The sequence below is a fragment of the Rhea pennata genome, chromosome 3 (genome assembly GCF_028389875.1).
Source record: "Rhea pennata isolate bPtePen1 chromosome 3, bPtePen1.pri, whole genome shotgun sequence".
NCBI lineage: Eukaryota > Metazoa > Chordata > Aves > Rheiformes > Rheidae > Rhea > Rhea pennata.
This window is the reverse complement of record NC_084665.1, coordinates 88834858-88854056: the sequence shown is the minus strand read 5'-3', so window position 1 is coordinate 88854056 and position 19199 is coordinate 88834858. Positions and strand designations below refer to the sequence as shown.

The 19199-nt window shown below is 38.2% G+C and overlaps 1 protein-coding gene across 2 annotated transcripts; it reads left to right on the top strand.

Moving 5' to 3' along the window:
• The first annotated feature begins 705 nt into the window (after nucleotides 1-705).
• On the top strand, nucleotides 706-17749 carry PM20D2 (peptidase M20 domain containing 2). 2 transcript variants are annotated; one of them, XM_062572768.1, is made up of 7 exons: nucleotides 706-1274; nucleotides 1370-1518; nucleotides 5413-5555; nucleotides 8210-8364; nucleotides 10271-10406; nucleotides 14708-14815; nucleotides 15640-17749. In XM_062572768.1, the coding sequence occupies exons 1-7, from the start codon at nucleotides 804-806 to the stop codon at nucleotides 15843-15845; spliced, it is 1368 nt and encodes a 455-aa protein (XP_062428752.1). In that variant the 5' UTR covers nucleotides 706-803; the 3' UTR covers nucleotides 15846-17749. The 2 variants fall into 2 exon arrangements, with proteins under 2 accessions (XP_062428752.1, XP_062428753.1); XM_062572769.1 differs by lacking the exons at nucleotides 14708-14815; nucleotides 15640-17749 and adding an exon at nucleotides 12154-12716.
• The last annotated feature ends 1450 nt before the right edge of the window (nucleotides 17750-19199 follow it).

Sequence of the window (19199 nt, the reverse complement as noted above, 5' to 3'; positions counted from 1 at the left end):
GACAGGAAATTCTAAAGAAAGGTGAAGGAAAAAAAAATCAAATCTAGACAGGCAAGACTTCTAGTTGAGAACGTAAGGGAAAATAAGGTATTACTTTTCAAACACTGCAGAGTTATGACTAATCTTAATTAATTAGATTGATGCAATCTCTTTGGGAAATGGTACACACAGACTAGATGAAAACAGTAGAAACAAGCCCGTTTTGATGGAAAATGTAAAACCTACTAAAAATGGGAGGCCCGGTACCTGACAAAGGTGTGAGAGCAAGGCACATGCTCAATCAGCAGCACAATGTAACAGTAAAAAGTCTAAAGCGGGACCTGCAAGTAAAAACCATACGTGTAACACAGGTCAAATCAGGTCTCACGCTGACGAGAGGGTGAGAACTTAAGGAGAACTCCTCTTCATATTACTCACAAAGCCCAAACAAGGCCCCCCCCCGGCTCTGCGTGAGGCACATCGGCCACCACACACAAACCGCCAGAAACTAACGCCGACATAACGAACACAGCCCCCGGAGCGGGGGGGCGGAGAGGGCGGCGGGGGGAGCCCCGCGCTGGGCGCACTGGGATGGGTAGTGCTGGCCGGGCGCCGCCTGCGGGAGGTGCCGGGGAGCAGAACTACATCTCCCAGCGTGCCCCGCGGCGCCGAGGCGGTGTTAAAAAGGGCTGTCGGCGACGGCGCGCGGCTTACGGGGCGGCCGACAGGTGCGCGCGGGCTGGCCGTTGGGGACGGTTGGCCGTTGGGGACGGTTGGTCCGCGCGCGTTGACAGGTGCTTCTCGGGCCGCTTCGCCGCTCCATCATGAGGCCGCAGGACCCGGTGCAGAGCGGCTCCGCCGCAGTGGCCGCCGCCGCGCTGCCGCCGCTGGCACTGGAGAAGCTAAAGCAGCAGGCGTGCGAGAGCGTGGAGCTGAACGCGGCGCGGCTGGGTGCGCTGAGCCACGACATCTGGAGTCGGCCCGAGCTGGCCTACGAGGAGCACCAGGCGCACGACGCCATGACCCGCTTCTTCTCCAGCGGGGAGCTGCCCGGCGCCGCCTGGGCCGTGCAGCCCCGCTACAAGCTGGGCACAGCCTTCCGCGCTGAGTGGGGTACGGCCGCCCCCCATGGCCTTCGCCCCCTCCGTGTCGCCTTCCTCTGCGAGTACGACGCCCTCCCCGGCATCGGCCACGCTTGCGGACACAACCTCATCGCCGAGGTGGGCGCCGCTGCCGCGCTGGGACTGAAGGCTGCCCTGGAGAGCTTACCCCAGCCACTGCCTGCCGCTGTCCAGGTGAGACCCCTTCCGGCCGGGCGGTTTCGTCCTCGGCCTGTGACCCTGGCTTCTGTGGGCCAGTCGGCCCCTGACTCTGTGTGTTTGTGCTGCAGATTATAGTGCTGGGGACACCTGCAGAAGAAGAAGGAGGAGGCAAAATAGACCTCATAAAAGCTGGAGTGTTTGATGACCTGGATGTGGTTTTTATGGCACACCCGTCACAAGAAAATGCAGCCTATCTGCCTGATGTAGCAGAGCACGAGTGAGTGGGCAAGTTGGGGTGGAAAGGGTGGGATTATTGTTATCCTTTGCAGTAGGAGAGCTGCTTTGAAAGAGGCAGAATTTAGGGCCTGGGACCTTGCAGGTTCTCTTCAAAGAAGGTATTTACAGTCAGCTGAAGTCACTGTTCTGGACATTCAGAGCAGTTTTTCCGAAGTGCAGTGTTCAGCTTGCAACAACTTTGTATAATATTGTTTTGTGGGAGTTCATTGGACTTGTATCTTTTGATTCATTTGTAAAATGTTAGTAGAGAGGATGGATATCAAGGAAGACATTCAGCAGAACACCAACTTGCTTGTTACAATATAGCATCGTGTGTATGCTGGAAAGTTCTTAAATGTTAATGTTGATGCTCTTCACACTTAAAATTTAGTATTAAAGACCATTTGTGGCTCTCAGTTAATCTTACATGGGTCTCCAGAATTCATTTTTTCTTGTGATATTATTTCTAAGCATTCTTTTTTACACATGCATGCCATTATCTTCTCTCTAAAAAAGTCTTCCTTTGAAAAGCATCCATTCTTTAAATCTTAGAACATAGAAGTGGGAGCAGTTTCATTGATCATAGTTCTGTGCTTTCTTGGGCACTAAGTCATATACCCCTTTGTATAAATGTTCTCATCATTTTTGAAAGTAGTTGTGTTTCTCTTCCACTTCGGAAACAGCTGATCAGCTGGACTTAGTTATTGTTAGGATTTTTTCCAACCTGAACTTAATACTGGCCATTTTACATCTGTTAGCTCTCTCATCAGCTTGAGTTTTTTGGATTCAAATTAATTCTTGTCCATCCTTCATGTTTACCCACAATGTATGTAGAGACAATATACATACAGTCTCCTCTCTAAGCCTTCGTTTCACCAGCTAGCCATATAACTCTTTGAAAACTAGATCTTGACTACTTTTGATTAGTCCTACTTTTCCTTCTCTGTACTTGTTCATTGTACTTGTAACAACTTGTTTTGGAGTACTTCTTCTGGAACACACACAATCAGGATTTTGCACAAAACTTCAGGTGGAATGTCATTAGGCTGTACTCAGCCAATTCTGGAACCCCTGTGTGTCCTTATTTCCTGGAAATTTCAGGGTATATGTATCTTAGAGTTTTTTGCCTCTCAGCAAACTGGTACCTCATAATCATTCTGTAGATCCTGTATGGGAGGATTACTCTTCAGTTGTTTTCAAGCAGTGAACTCTTAAAGGAGAAATGCACAATCTTTTCTGTATTTTTGAGTTTCATCCTATTTCTGTGATGCCAATCTGCAAGGTCGTGCCATTCTTTCTTTGATATTATAAACCTCTTCTACTTTCATGATGTCCCAGCTTTAGGCTACCAGCAGTTTTCATTAGTAGATTTTATGCCACACAGTCACTAGTATTTGATTCTGAGGACTTACCCTGCAGGGATGCCATTAGTAAGCTCGCTCCAGTTCAAGCTTTTTGTCTAAGTATTACATTTGTTGTCTTTGACTAAATTTTGTAGTAATTAAATGGGTATCCAACCATCTCTAACTTGAATGCACTGAGTGCTGGTTTCGTCTTGGTTATGCTACTTTCCAACCCCTTTTGGTTGCTTTTATTAGCCATTTTGCCTTCTCATTCAGTGCTGTTCTTGGTGAATAATTTGCTTTCATTATTACTTAGTTTTAGGGTAGAAATGGACAAGGTCTGTTAGGCCCAGTCTTCCTCGTGTAGCTAACCCTGTGCTGTATTCTTCTTTCATGTTTCTAAAGAGTCTTAACTGTTTATAATCTGTTTGTGAAACTTAGCTCAGCTTGGCTTTTGGTTGCTGTCCATTAAAGACTCTTTTAATTTCAAGATAGAGCTTTTGTTGATAGTTTTGTCTTTCTGTTCATTCTTGGTTCTTGTAATAGCTTGTTAAGATTGACACAAAGATTTGGAAATCTGCCTTCAGAGGGTGGTCTGTAGTAAGATGCAAGTCCTAGATAGCATTTAAACCTTGAATATGGAGGAGTACTGTGTGAAACAACTTGCTGCTTTAGAAAGCCTGAAACATTTAACCTTTGTCATGTTTTATATAAGGATGAGGTATAAGCATTTGACCTTTTGGTCATTTCCCAGGAATTTTAGGTCTACAGATCACTGACTTACTAGTATTACTATCTGCAAACTTTGAAGCTGTTCTGTGCCTGAAGTGTAAAAATAACATATTGGGATAACTTGTAAATCCATACTTAACTCACTTACCATTCACCTAATCAGCTTGGATGTTTTATTCATCAAATAGAGTATGTGCTCTTGTGCTGATATGTTAAGGTTGTTTAGGATTGCATTGTTCACCAAAAGTCTGACTCTTTTTTTTTTTTCCTCTGAGAGTATATGGCACTTGTGTAGCAATAGCAACTACAAGAAAAGGAATGCTGAGAGAAAAAAAGTGTGCGTGTGTGTGTATATATGTGTGTGTATATAGGCATATATACAAATAAGAAGCATGTGTCTCTTTTGGAAAAGATGATTGCAGTATTGCTATTTGCTTTACTTTCCCTTCCTTCCTGTTTCCTGAGAATAACTACCCAGTGATCTGTCCTGCCTTCTTTGTTTTTTGAGGGGCTGCAGTCTAATGCTTGGGATGTTTATGGATTAGCTTTCTTATCTTGATTCATATGTGATAACATTTTAAATAAAACTCTTCAGTGGGGTGTATGTTTGTCTTGAAGGGTGAGGGAGGAAGAGAAAGGCATCATGACATAATACTTCAGGTTGAAGGCAGTAGCGTAAGGCATTTGTTCTGCTGCAACAATATGCTCCGTTGTGCCCCTTTTTCCCATCTGGTATTCAGGTTCTGGTAATAACTTAACAGCCCTGGCATGGTTTCGGGCATAAGGGGGTTAGTACAGAGTAAGTGGTTAAGTTGGCATCTGTGCAAGACAGAGGGTCAAGCAAGTTAGGTTGACCCTAACAGGGTAAGAGGCTGTATGTATTTGGGGGAGTTCTGAGCCTGGGGATGGAGCATTGTATTTAAAGGACGAGGTGCTGAGTCCAAACAAATTTTTAGTTAGAACCTTTAGTATTGATAAAATTAGTATTTGTATATTTAATGACTAGTAATACCATATAAAGTTGTCAATATTTATTGCCTCTTATAAGGAATTTTCATACAGTTTGAAGTATTAAATACATTATTTTGCTAGGCTAGGATAGATGGCCCCTTTTAAATGAAACCAAGCAATTTATATCAAATATAATATTTAAGTACAGTATAATGTGATTTTTAGAAAGATCGAGAATAACTTTTGCAGTAGTTTATTTTTGCAAGTCCTTCAACCAGCTTCTTTGAGGTGTGCAGGGAGAGGATATTCTTACTGCGGCATAGTGATGTGTATTTTATACTAGGCTATGCCTTTACTACTGTTTTAAAATTTGGCATTTGATATTTAGATATGGGTTATATGTGATCCTATTAATGTGGTTTTGCTGTCTTATATGCAGTGTAAAGTTTTTTTTTTTTTTAGTTTGACAAGAGTTAGGGCCAATTAACTTCTGAGTTTGAATCAGAACAGGATGTTATTCTTCAGCAGAATTTGTCAGAAACTTGAAGCCTCTGAGTGGTCAGGCAGGCATAAACAATATTGGAGAAAATTACTTAGTATGTGAAGCTTGTACTTTGCAGAAAAAGGCTGTGTAGTGGTATATTAGCAATAGTTCTTTTGCCTGATTTTTCTTGATGTAACTTCATTTTGTTGATCTGAAAATGTTGCCTATGTTGAGATAGTTTAACTTTGCAACAGTGCCTTATAAACTGTTGCTTTGTGTTCTGCCAGGCAGAAGGTAGATAACTACAGCTGTGTGAATCAAAAACTTTTTAGAGGATTTTCTTAGTGAACGAAAAAATAAATAAGCAATGCTTTTTATTTCCTAGTGTGACTGTGAAATACTATGGAAAAGCTTCTCATGCTGCTGCTTATCCTTGGGAAGGAGTTAATGCATTAGATGCTGCTGTTCTTGCATACAACAATCTGTCTGTTTTAAGACAGCAAATGAAACCAACCTGGAGAGTTCATGGTGAGAGCTTCATTAAATCTAATGTCCAGCAAGTAAGACTTTAGGCTGTTCAAATACTAACCTACAAAATCCCACAATTTAAAGTACTTTATAGACTAAATTAGTATAGTCACTTCAAATATGAAATAGCAATGTTTCATTTAAATATTCTTCTCTAACTTTTAAAATCATACAGTGTCCAGAATTAACTGGTGAAAATAGACTTATGGGTCAGATTCAAAAGAGGACACAGGTACTTGAGTAGAGTTTAGACAAATTTTAAGTCCATGCATCTGAAGTTGCAATTCAGAAGGCCCCCCCCCCCCCCCGCCTTAAGACCAAGTTTATTTTGGTACTAGGCCTTGAAATCCTTGTTAATGTATGTATTTTTGCAAATGTATAAGACTAAATAATCTCAGATTTCTCTTATTCCACCATCCACATTTTTTTCTAAATTGAGAATAAGAAATATGGCCATTTCTACAGGACTTCCACTTATTTGGAACACTTGCTGTGAGCTATTACACTTATAGAAATCCTGAGCAAATGATCATTGCATGTGTCTTGGCTGCTTGTGCTTAGGTGATCTGTATAATGCATGTGCACATTTCTCTCCAGGAAGTCTGGATGGACATCTGGAAGTCCTAGGCCTTTGGGCTGTAGATGAAGATACATTCACAGTTTTGCCATGTAGTCAACTGAATGAATTTCAGACAATGGACACAGCCTTTTTTTCCAGCTAACTTTAGCTGTCTATCCTGTAGAAGGATAGGAAACTACACTTAATTCTGAGCTGTTTATGAAACTTGCATTGCAGGTTTAAAATTGTGGGACCTGAACCTAAACTAAACAGTGTGGGTAATGAATTAACTATCTAAACAAGCCTAAGGGAAAATAACACTTTCTGAACCACAGTGATGCTTAAGGCAGTCACCAAACTGTTTTTCAAATCAGAAATCTTTAAAATATGTTAGGGAAAGGAGCCAGAATTTTGGTTTTAAAAATGGTTTTGCAGATTTTGATTTTAGAAATGTTTTCCTTACAACAGTATCAGGTTTTGTGCTGCAGGTTTGCAATAACAGCAGTAGCTATATTAAGCAACTGATCCTAGTGTCTTTGTCTTAATTAACTAATAAGCATTGAAATAGTTTCCATCACTTAAACTCTAGAATTTCTAAGCAATGCTTTAAAGAGTTGAACAGTTTTGTTTTGAGTTTGTCTAGTATTTGATAGTCCATTGTTCCTCCTGTGCAGTAAACAGAAAAGGAACGTATATGTTTTTTCTTGGGTTGTGTGTTATGTTCAAGAAGTTATACTAATCAGTGTACCCTCCTTGTAGATGAAGCTTTTTATTTTTTATAACCTATGTGCTATAACTGCTGTGTAAACCACCTTCTTTGAAGCTAGGTCTGCTGTCTACTCGATATTGCAGTTGCTTTGAAATTTAAGTGTAGACATACTGTTTGACTTTACCCAGTTCTGTTTACAGATGCATTAAAAACAAGTGAAAGTAGTTTGCTTCATAAGCTACTTGTTTTTGGTACAAGGTACTATGGCGTGTACCTTGTAAATTTGCATGGTTGCTTGCTTACTGCTGCTTTTTGTGATGTCTGTCCCTCTCATCTGAGCTGTTCCTTCTGTTATAGATTGGTACTGATCATTTGAGCACTTTGTTTACTTTATTGACTATGTTCAAGATTGGATTTTATTTGAGGTACAGTTCATAGTCCTAATCTGTTTTCTGCACTAAAATTGAAGATTTGTTGCCCATTTGCATCCTGATAGTGGTGATTTTTTCAGTCTTAAGCAACACAGTAGCCTTGTGCAGTATTTCCATTTCAGACAGATAAAACGGTTTCTTGGATTCTACTTGAAACAAATCTGAAATCACAAATTCATGGTAAGAGGCCTGAGAGCAAGGACAGTCTTTTAAAAACAACTAGCCATTGTTAATGCATTGAAATCTAATGTGGTGTTGAGGTATACACTGTTTTACTGTTGAAATAACTAAATATTTTTATGATACTGTTTCTGATGCCATAATTGAAAACTATGCAGTCATCAGCTCAAGCCTGACCCATGAATAAAATTGTGTGCCTCTACATATATGTATATATTTTTTACACACACACCAGTATTTTCAAGGAATTAGCATGAAGAGTTGACTGAACATTCTGCACACTGCAGCACATGCACATTGCTGTAAGTGAAGAATTTTAGCATTGCATAAAAACATAAGAGTCAATAAAATTCTCTCCAAGCTGACAAAATAAGTTAGAAACATGTCCTAGTCCAGGAAACTTGAAAGACTGGAATCCGAAGTAGCCTTTATGGCAGATTTTTTTTTCCCTATTTCTTAATAACAACAGGATTGTTTAACAGCTCTGATGCATTGAATTCCACAGTATTAATTACAAATGCTATTTTGTTTTTTCTTTAGGTAAATAACAGCTGGCTAATCAGATGAATGAGAGAAAATTACACTGGAAAGGCTTTGCACATCCCATTTACTAATCTGACATGATGAAGAAAAATGTCCACATACTATATTTTTGTCATTTCATACTCAACTTATGCTTTATTTTTGTTGATTTTGTTCTTAAGAGATTCATGACAAAGCTGAAGAGTAAGCGATTGTATGCAACATTGGTAACATGACCTTTCTCTTTCTATAGGTGTAATAAAAAATGGTGGTGTGAAACCTAACATCATTCCTTCTTACACTGAACTAGAGTTTTACTTGCGTGCCCCTTCAGTGAAAGATCTTTCTGTTCTGATAGAGAAAGTTGAAAACTGTTTCAAAGCTGCAGCAGTGGCCACAGGATGCAAAGTAAGAATGTCTTCATGGTCATATATTTCTGTTACGCTGAAGATAAGGTAGGCCAGAATACAAAAGAGAGGCTTACAGCATTTGTCTGCATGGTACTTAACTAAAATTAATATAGATGTTTATGACATTCTATTGCTGAATGCTGTCCTGAAAGCAAACTTTGGTTTATAAATACAATGCCACAGAATAATCTAGGCTGCAGGAGGCATCCAGAGGTCATCTGGTTCAATGAACTCTGCTCAGAGCAGGACCAGCTAGACAGGGTTATCTGGGGCCTTGTGAAGTTTTGAATGTCTCCAGGGACGAAGATTCTGCAGCCTTTCTGGGCAGCCTGTTTACAGTATTCAGTTCCCTTCTCTCTCACCTCAAATAAGGCTTTCCTAATTTTTATGTGCAACAGGAACGTTTAGTGTTGCAGCTTATCTGTTGTCTCTTGTTCTACCACTGGACATCTCTGGGAAGTCTGTTTCTGTCTTCTCTGTACCATGCTATCTTGTTATAGATAGCAGTAAGGTCTCTCCATTAACCTCCTCTTCTGATGGCTGAACAAACCCAGTTCTCCCAGCTTTTCCTTGTATATCATGTTCTTCAGTCCACTAGTCATCTTGGTGGCCCTTCCCTGTCCTCTCCAGTTTTGAGTCAAAGATCCCAAAACTGGGCACAGTATTCAAGATGTTGTCTCACAAGAGTTGAGGAGAATCGTTTTCCTCAACTAGCTGGTTACAGTGTTGCTAATACAATTCAGTTTGTGTTTGGTCCCATTGCTGCAAGGGTAGACTACTGGCTCATTTTCAACTTGTCCACTACGACCACTGGGTTATTTTCTGCGGGGCTGTTTCCTAGCCAGTCAGTCCACAGCTAGTGCTGCTGTATTATTCCCTTGCAGGTGTAAAACTTTGCACTTGTTTTTGCTAAACTTCATAAGGTTTCTGTCAGCCTGTTTTTTCTGGCCTGTTGAGATCCTTCTGAGTAGTAGCTGTACCCTCCAGTTTATTAACTGCTTTCTCCCATCTTCAATTTAGTATTGTCAACAAACTTGATTAGTGTGCTCATACTTGTTGTCTGAATTGCAAATATTAAAACAGTAATTCTGGCTACCAAGTTCCCACTTTTTACTTTTAGTAAATAACGTTCTTCTATAGCTGGTCCTATATGATTACCTTGCCATGTATTGCTGAGATCAGTGATTCTGCTTGCTTTGTAGTTACAGGCTGGTGCCTTGGCTTTCTGCTAAAAACTCTTTAGTGGAAAGAATGTCACCAGAATGGATGAGTATATGAATGTGATATGTGGATTGTATATGGACATGAGCTAGTGAGTTTCAAGGGCTATTTGAGTTATGCTGTTTTTCTAGTATGATCTCCACTCCAGCTAGAAAAGCATTACAAAAAGTTTTTATTTTGTTTTATTTTTACTTCTCTAAATGGAAGTTAAGGTCTCTTGAAGCTTGACACTGATACTTTTTTGCCTTTATTTTAAAATGTGTATGGAGCGGTAATTATTGGGACTGTTCTTAACCTAAAAATAGTAAAATTGAATTTGACAAAAGACTAAATGACTTTCTGCCTAGTTTAATAGTACCTGCACTGAAATCTATTAGAGGCCATTTTAGAAAATCTGCTTACTGTTTTAAATTAATAATGCTATACACAAAATCCATGCTTCTGGAATTTGACAGTCTTGTGGAAGCTTGAAGGAACCCTCAGCTGTGTTCTGATCAAAGATAGTATTTGGCTAAATGAAGAAAGCTAAAAGCTTGTTATAATTTTTTAAAGGAACTTAGCACTTTGGTCTGTTTTTGATATGGGCTGAAAATGTGGACATGTACTTTAATTTTCAGATCATTAAACACTGTTTAGGTTAAACTGGCTTAGATTGGGGAATAACGTCTGTTTGTTTTCCTTAGGTGGAAATAAAAGGTGGTGAACAAGATTACTACAATGTGCTTCCAAATAAAACCCTGGAGAATGTTTACAAGGAGAATGGAAGGAAGCTTGGAATCGAATTTATCTCAGATGACTGTGTTTTGAATGGTTTGTCAGGTAACTCAAATCTGGCTCTTATTAAGGCAAGCTTAGATTGATTACATCTTAAGTGTATACAGTAATGGGATAGAGGTAGGTTAAGTATACTCTGGTCAGAAGACAAAAATCAAATTAGAAAATCAAAACTCCCTAAAAGGATCATACCTCTGGCTTGTGAGTTTGTGTTTGCTCTGGATGTTGATAAATTTCCCTGACAAATAGGAAAAGCAATAATCATTTTCAGAATATTTCATATAGGAAATTTTGTTTGGGGGGGGGGTAGAAGGAGAGTAGAAGGAGAAGAGCTGTCTTACTGAACTTGAGTGTGTGGGATGAACTGAGGCTCATCATTGCTTTGAAATATAGAATCCTGGGATTTGTAGAAATGGAGGTGAGATCTAATTTTTAGGAACTTTGTTTAATAATTTCATCTAAGTCTGATGAACAAATCAACTGGCATCTAACTAATGTTTTAGAGGGACTTTTAAGTGGAAGCTTCTTTAAGTATCTCAGTAACCCTAATTAAAAAAACCCTTTCTATTATCAGTAATTCTATGCTTCTTTCTTTAATTTTTCAAAGGATGCCATTCAACTAGGTGCTTGTTTCTGGGTTCTGACTCTGATCCAAAATGTCTCAAACTATTAAACTTTCTTAGTCTCTGAGGGCTATAGTAATAGGAGTGTGAATTCTTGAATATTTAGGTGGGTTGCTGCTTACCCTTTACATTTCTTTAGAATCTTCTACAGGAGCTCTCAAAGTTTTCTGTGACTGCTGCTGCTACTTCAACATTCTTACTCAAAAGTGTGGACCTTTGAAGGTATTCATGGCCTTCACTACTGGTCATACAAAAACATTTTTGCTCCACTCCTGTTAAAAGTATTTCTCTTTGGTTAGAAATGAAAGATTTTGCTTATTCGAAAATTTTTATTCTAAATGGTTGATTGCAATACTAATCTTCTCTATATTAAAACAGATCATCTTTAGACAGTTGAAATCTACAGGATTTGGAAGTGGAATTCTCCAAACTTTCAGTTGTATTCTGGGCGGGGAGACATATCTAACTGTATCTAACTGTCTTTTTTCTCTGTTGGTTACTTTCCTTCTAAATTAAGGCAACACTAGCATATTTTCCCTTAATTGGCTAGTTTTCTTGGTTTAGAAACAAATATAACTAAAGGCAGATTTCTTTACTGATTTTCAATATGGTGTAAGCAACATTTATTGCTTTGTTCATTTGACCTTAAAAGGGGGCTAAGTACCTTGTTTTCCTGTCTTTAGAATGCTAACTGTAGTGAAATTTTCTGTAGCTGTGCTAGTTGCTTCCCTCACAAACCATTGTTACTAAGTGTTTAAAGACCATGAATACTGGTGACCTTGCTGTTTCAGAGACCCTTTGGATGGACCCGGTACAAACATGTAATTGTAATACAGTAGTGTTTTCATATACAAGTTACATAATGCATTAAGTGTTAAGTGTTAACTTGTTTAATATGCCTGTCCTTAATTGTTTATCAAGTATCAGAATATTCTCAAGCAATTGAGCTTTTATTTTACAGTGCAGCTAGGCTTTACTGAATTTTCTTCCCCCCACAGCTTGTCCAGTGAATTGTGGTGGGGATTTGGGAGTGATAACTTAAGCACATCCTCTGGAGACATAGATTTTCATATGCTACCCTTTTTGGGGGGGTTGAGTGTTTTGTCTCATCTTTTTCAATACCTCTATTTCTGTTCAGTTTTCATATGGTTTTCAATGTTTTCTTTTAGGATATCCTTTTCTTCTGTTGAAAGGGAAGGAAGATAGCTCAGTTGCTTCTCCATGTCTGTGCAGCAGAAAGGTCGTTAACAGATGAGCATACTCGCTGCCACCTCTACATGGGTATTAGTATCGGTCTGCTTACAGGTATCACTCTAGGCAGCTAAGTGTTTTTGAAGAATTCCTTTAGTCCATCAAATTACATTCCCTTGTGGAAAACTCCACTTATTTGGCACACAGCAAGAGTGGTGTGAAAATTTGAATCCAAGTTGGCTTTGACCGGGTGCCATGACCTATTTCTTCTTCTGCTGTTAGGATAGTTCTACTACAGGATATTGGTATCCTTCCAAAGCAAACGGCTTAGCTGAGCACATTGCAGGCCCCCACACTTGTGATAATTTTGGTATTTTAAACATTCATTGGTGTCTTGCAGACAAGATTGATGTAGGTGATGTTAAGAAGGAGCCAGTATGTTTTGAAAATACCACTTTTGAAGCTTAAGACTCTAGATAAAGGCTTCCTGAAATCTTTGCATTTTTCCTCCTTTCATGTATGTGGCAGTTGTGGCTTCTGTTGTGTGCTTAGTGACTAGGTTGCAGTATCTGCTACAGGGTGGAGAGGCTGGAGCTCTTAATGTGTTTCTGTTGAAGGCTGTGCGCAAGTCTATGTTGTGCTGATAACTACTGTTATTTATGCTTCCAGAAGCAAATCTTATCTGTACAGCTCTAGCAAGTGTGTAGTTCCAGTTGTTTGTATGGAAATATTGGAACATCTGATGTTTTAAATGTGTTGCTGGATTATGACTAAGGGCTTAATGCTTTCCTGATAAAGGGAAAATGTGACTATCAATTTTATTAAAAACTGACCTGGTAAACTCTATATTTTACTAGAAAATGCCCAGTTTAGATACCTTACATTCAGCAAAAATAACATGTAAGTTGGTAGAGGTTTGGATATGACCATTTCTAGTGGAACTATTTGGTTGTGAGCTGGGATGCACCAGAAATTTCTAATGCTTCATTTGTTAGTTGAAAGCAGGAAAAACTTCAGTCTTTCCAGCAGTCTATTTGAGATTAGTAAGGCCAGTCTAGCATTTTTGGTATAGTTTGGAACTCCTAAGATTCCATTTTGTCTTTGTAGATTGATCAAAAAATGAATTAACAATGTAGAATATTGAAAATTAAAATAAGCTGCTGTGTTAAGAGTTGGATTTTATTGAATTGAATACTGTGGAAATACTCTGTGGGAAAAGATCATTGTTTGAACACATTTTCCTGCTTCTATTTGTATATAAGCAGAAGAAATAGCAAGCTAGAATCTTATCCTCTTTAATCACAAAATGCAGGTTCTGTGGACTTGCATTTAATGATCCTCTTTCCATGTAGAGGCTATACTCTTTAGTCAGTGCATTGCGAAGTCTTAAGGTCTAAGTGATACCCTTTCTCCAGTAAGGTTACTTTGATAAGGAGGCTACTTAATGAGCTAGAAATAATTTCAAGCCTTTGGAAAAGCACTTTCATCTGCTATCTCAGAAAAAAAAACCAAAATTCTCACAGCTCTGGCCTGGAAAAAGTTAATGGAGAGCTCCTAACTGATCATCTCTTTTCCCCTCGCCATTGAACAAGGTGATTTTATGCGTCCTCTTGTGCTTGAATTTCGCAATAACCACACATTGGTTTCTCAAATTTCTAATATAATTTTCATAAACAAGGGAGAACCTGGCGCTGTATTTAGATACTGAGTGAATTGCTTGTTTGAGTAGAAAAAGGAACTTGAAGTAATTGCAAACTCTTGAATGACTTACTATGACTGGTCTACTGCTTCCGGATGGTGTTTTTAAATGGATAATGTACCTTCAAGATAAGTACTGTCACTAACATATTGACAATGCTAGTCATGTATGAAAGCAGAATTGTCCTGTCATTAAAGTTTGCAATATTGCTATCAAGAATTCTCCGTGAATCATTAGCATTGTATCTGGAGTTTAGTTCTGATATTTGATTTTTCATGAGTGCTTAAACTGTTAAGGTTTCCATAACTGAGAATAATCAAAAAGCACAGAAAAGTTATCCTCAATCTAGTTTTGTTTCAAAATAGTATTTTAGAGTATTTGTAATTCAGAATCTCACCCCTCTGTTACCTCCCCATATTTAATGCGTGCATGCTGGTGAAAAGCAGTAACTGTTGGGCCTGCAAAAGTACTATCTTGGATACACTGATTCTAGGAGCTGAGCTCTAGCTGAACTTGAAATAGATGCACAGCCCCAGTTTCCAGGGTCTGGAGCTTCCATCTTCTCTGAATTGGCAACTAACTAGCAGGAGACACTTGCATCATGAAAATTTATCAATAAATGGGTATTGATCAAAAGTGCAATGGAGAGTAGCATCTGAGGACAGCTAGTCAGGGAAAATTCACCTCAGTGGCAGCAGTGTTTGTATGCATAAAGACTTCTTAGAAATGCTTATATTGTAGTATTCGAGACAGAAGATACTCAGTTCTAGATAGAGGCTGGAGATAGTGTATCTCATATATTTTTTTACAGAAACTTTCCCCACTTCTTTTAGGTTCCACTGACTTTGGAAATGTTACATTTGTAGTTCCTGGGCTTCATCCTTATTTTTATATTGGCTCAGATGCCTTGAATCATACTGAGCAGTACACAGAAGCTGCAGGTGAGTTGAAGTGAAAAATGGTTAGAAGTTCAAATTTAGAATCCTTATGCATTGTAGGGACTGGTTATTGACTCAACTTCAACAAATCTAGATATTATAAATACTTGGAATTACAGAAGATTAAAGCTCTCTCATGCTTCTATGGTATTCAAAGCTACTGCATAGTAAAGCTGTAGAAGCATGAGTGCTAGACCTGAATGTGGCTATATTTCCTATGTAGCAGTGGAGTTAACTACTTTAAGCATAATGGGATCTGAGCTGAATACTGACCCTGAAACAATTAACTTAATTGCAGAGTTGCAGAAAAAGTTGATGATATCTAGAATATCTGTTTTTGTATTTGTATGTGAGAAAGTTTACCACTTGTTATAGTGGAACATTCTCTAAAAACCTGACTTTTCAATATAGCATCCAGTAGGAAGAAATTACAAGGATTAGCTCTACTAGCATATTCACAGAAGACTTTCTAAATGTGAGCCTATTAAAGCTAAGATAAAAGTAAAAATTTTTGATCTTAAACCATATTTGTATAATGTTTTCAGAGCATTGTGCTTTAAACCTCTCCATTTTCTAAAAATGGAAATGTGAACACTTTCCAGTTTTCTGTCTTGCTTATTTAAAGCAGTAGCAGAAATTTAAATACTTGCATGTGAAAAATGTTTTGAGGCATTGGAAAATGGGCATACTTTAGGCAAGCAGCATTTTTTGAGATTATCCTTTCAATATAAACTCCAAAGATCTTATTTCATAAAATGTTTCATGCAATAATTTAGTGATTCTGTATTTAGTGTAATATTTAACCTGAAGTTTCTTTTTTTCCATAGGGTCGCAGAATGCTCAGTTCTATGCTTTGCGCACAGCAAAAGCTTTGGCAATGACAGCACTGGATGTAATTTTCAAGCCAGATCTGCTAGAAAAAGTCAGACAAGACTTCAGACAGGTGAAACTAAGCGAAGAGGGGCAACTACATCCAGTAGAACCAAGCAAAGAATCTGGCCTTGGTATAGGAGCTGCATGTGCATCACACTAAACTTCAGATGTCTGTTTTCCACCTTAGTGGGGATGACATGATGGAGAAACTGTATTTGAATGCCAGAAGAGTCTGGATAAACATGGTTGAAGAAATGTGAGGGATTTTGGGTTTTGTAACTTTGGGGTAGAAGAACAAATATCATTCAAAAATGTTTAATTTCATGTAGCTGTAATGTTTGCTATATTAAATGATGAATTTCAGAGATAGATCTCAAATGCATTGTTTTTCAGTTGCAATGTTGAAGAGGTTTAGATCTCTTGTGTCAGTGACTTTTCTCTGTACTCCTATAGATATATCCATTATATAGGAAAATACAACTTTTATGTGGACATTTTTATTCTAAAATTAGCATTATTTACTCAGTGATGACAGACTGAATTTGACCTGCTAAAGCATTTCCACTTGACTACACTTTTTCTTGGAACAAGACAGAGGTGAGCAATAGCAATAAAGCTCCTCCTGGCATGTGTCCACATGCTTAAAACTTGAGTTGCCTGCATTTGAGGAGAAGGGTATATGTTTGGAGGCGTGCCTGTTCTTGACAACAGTAGCTCCTAGAAATGGAATAGAGGGAACTGTATGTCCAGAAGCAGAATCTGTCAAGATTGGATTGTTCTGAAGTGCATCGGCTTTACTCCTGACAGTTTTTTGGAGGTGTTGTGAAAGAATTATTGATCAAAATCAGCAACTAAATATTTTTTGAAATTAAGATATTTAAACCAGTGTAGAGAAAGGCATGCATGCCGCCTTTAGATTCTACTCTAAGACAAAACAAATGTCCATATAAGGTTTTGCACCAGCTTAATTGATTTGAACAATGTATACAGTTTAGCTAAACTGGTGAAACTGTGTCCTGCAAAGGACACAAACATTCTACCATGGAGTGGTAAACAAAGGTAATGTTAAACTGTCTTTATGCAAATTCCTGCAGGAATATATGGGAAGCTTGCAGTGAAGATCGCTTATGCAGTCACCACATTCTCAAACCTGTTTGTGCCCATGTCCTAAAAATCAGTTCTATTTTCTAAATCTTGACAGTCTTTTTATAAGATTGTTTCATGGTTAGTTTGCCCGGTCCTTACTACCTGGCTTTCTAGTGGCTGAGATTAGTGTTGCAAAATATGTCTAGATACAGTTCTGTTTGACCAAACCTGTTAGGAGTTTTTTTAATGGATTTGTTAAAGGATTGTGTGAACACAGAGAAGGAACTAATCTTTTGGTTGGATGCAAATTACTGAGATGAGGACAGACCGAGCGAAAAGCAGCTTACTGCTTAACATTTTTCTAAGCATAGGTATTAAGCTTCTGAAAAGACGTCAAGCTAAACATATTCTCTAAGAGGAAGTCGGAGTACCTCAAATAATTTCTGAAGAATTTTTAACAGCACCAGTCTCTAAATGGTAAATTCTAATAAATATAATAAATTCTAATTAAAATTTTAATAAAATTGATATGATAAGACATTTTCCTGTTTTAATGGTAATCACTCTTCAAAAAAACAGGATTATACTGTATTGTTAAAATTTAGCTTTAACATTTGCAACAACACTGGTCATTGCACTGATTGAAATATTTTGTGGCAGAAACTAAACCTCTTTGGTCAAAAGACAGGTTGATTATCTATGATATAGTTGTCTAATAAAAATGTAATTTAAACAGATTCCTCATCTTGGTTTAATTATGTTCTCCCTCTATGTGTGTGTGTCTTTATGTATGTGTGCGCGCACTCTAACACAGACCTCCGACTGCAAGTTAAGAACTGTCAAGAGACTCTTAGAAGCAAAAAACGCAACTGGGTTGGCTTCTTTGTATGATGTGATGCAGAGTGTGTAGTGCTAGTTTAAAAGGTCTGTTATATATGCCTTTAACTCTGTAGTATCAAATAAAATATTTACTGTAAATACTTTAGTATTTTTTGGTGAATATTTGGCAAAATAACAGAAAGCCTTCTCAGTTTTCCTGTGTACTCTTACAGCTTCATTTGACAATTCTTATGATCTCTGATGCTTCTGCCTCTGCACATCTAATAGGAAACATATCTGTTAATATATTCAATACAGTGTCTTTGGAGAAAGGAGGTAACCGTGTCTATAAATGAGAACTGGAGGCACAGATGAAGGGATTTGTTTTGTATTGCAAGACAGTTTGAAGAACTGGAACATGATTTCAGGTCTTCCAGGTTGCAAGATGGTCCTTAGGCACGCAAGCATTTTTTGCTTTCATCAGCAGGCAGTTTTGTTAGATGAATGCGTGAATGCACAGTCATACTGAGGGTTGGACTCTGAGCTATGGACAGGCCCAGGGTAAGTTGAATATTAGATCATTTCTACTGATCCTTGTAAAACTTTGTCTAAAGCACTTAATGTTTAATTTAAGCCTTACCTTGCCAGATTTTGGGCACAGCTATTCAGAAGTTTCTACTGGGTTAAGTTTGTGAACTTCCTTAGCATATTTGGCCTTTTGTTTCCTCCTGTGTGAACTGTTTCTTTACATGGCTTCAGAACTTCTTTCTGAGAAGGTATTACAGCCTTCTCGGTTCTCTTTATCCAGACTGAGTGGCTGTTGGCTGCATCATTTAATTAAATTGAGATCATTAAATTAAACATCTCTGCTATAAAAGCACATCTTAATTTTGCTGTAATTATTGCTGGAATTAAAATGAAGATGTTTGAAGTGCTGATTAAAGAGGAGTTGATATCAATAAAGCAATGTAGTTGTGACTCAGTTTTCTTGTCCTTTGTCTAAAATTGGGAGGAATGTACTATCTTAAAAATAGGTATGTCTAAGCATACCTCCTGGATAGTATTTGGAGTAAACAGCAATTCAGACATGCTACAAGAAAAAAGTCACACTATATTTCAGATAGGTATTTTACTATTTGAATTTAAAAAAATTTAATTGATTATTCTTTAGGACTTACATCAGGGGAGATGACCCAAAGTGGAGGCAATTTCAAACACACGTGGTCATGTGTGGTTGATCCCTCCTTCATCTTGTCTTCTGTCAGGGAGTCTGTTCCTAGCATTCTGTCCTTCTGGATGAACTGTTCAAGTTGCTTTGCTGCTTATATCACTCTTTCCCTGTATATACAATGGAGAATATCTAGTTTATTACCTTTTAAAAACACCACGCCAGACAATCAGGTTATTCTTCCTGTATATTTACACAGGATCTACTTATCTTTGAACTTAAAGTATTTGTATCCAGAATTAAAGGGGAACAGGTTCTTTTGCTGAAGACTTGTTCTCTCTCTAACCTGCAGATATGTTGTAAGGCGTCAGACTTCTGAAATGACTGGTTATAGTCTATTAAAACTTTATAATGGTAAACTTTGGGATTAGTTGTATCCCT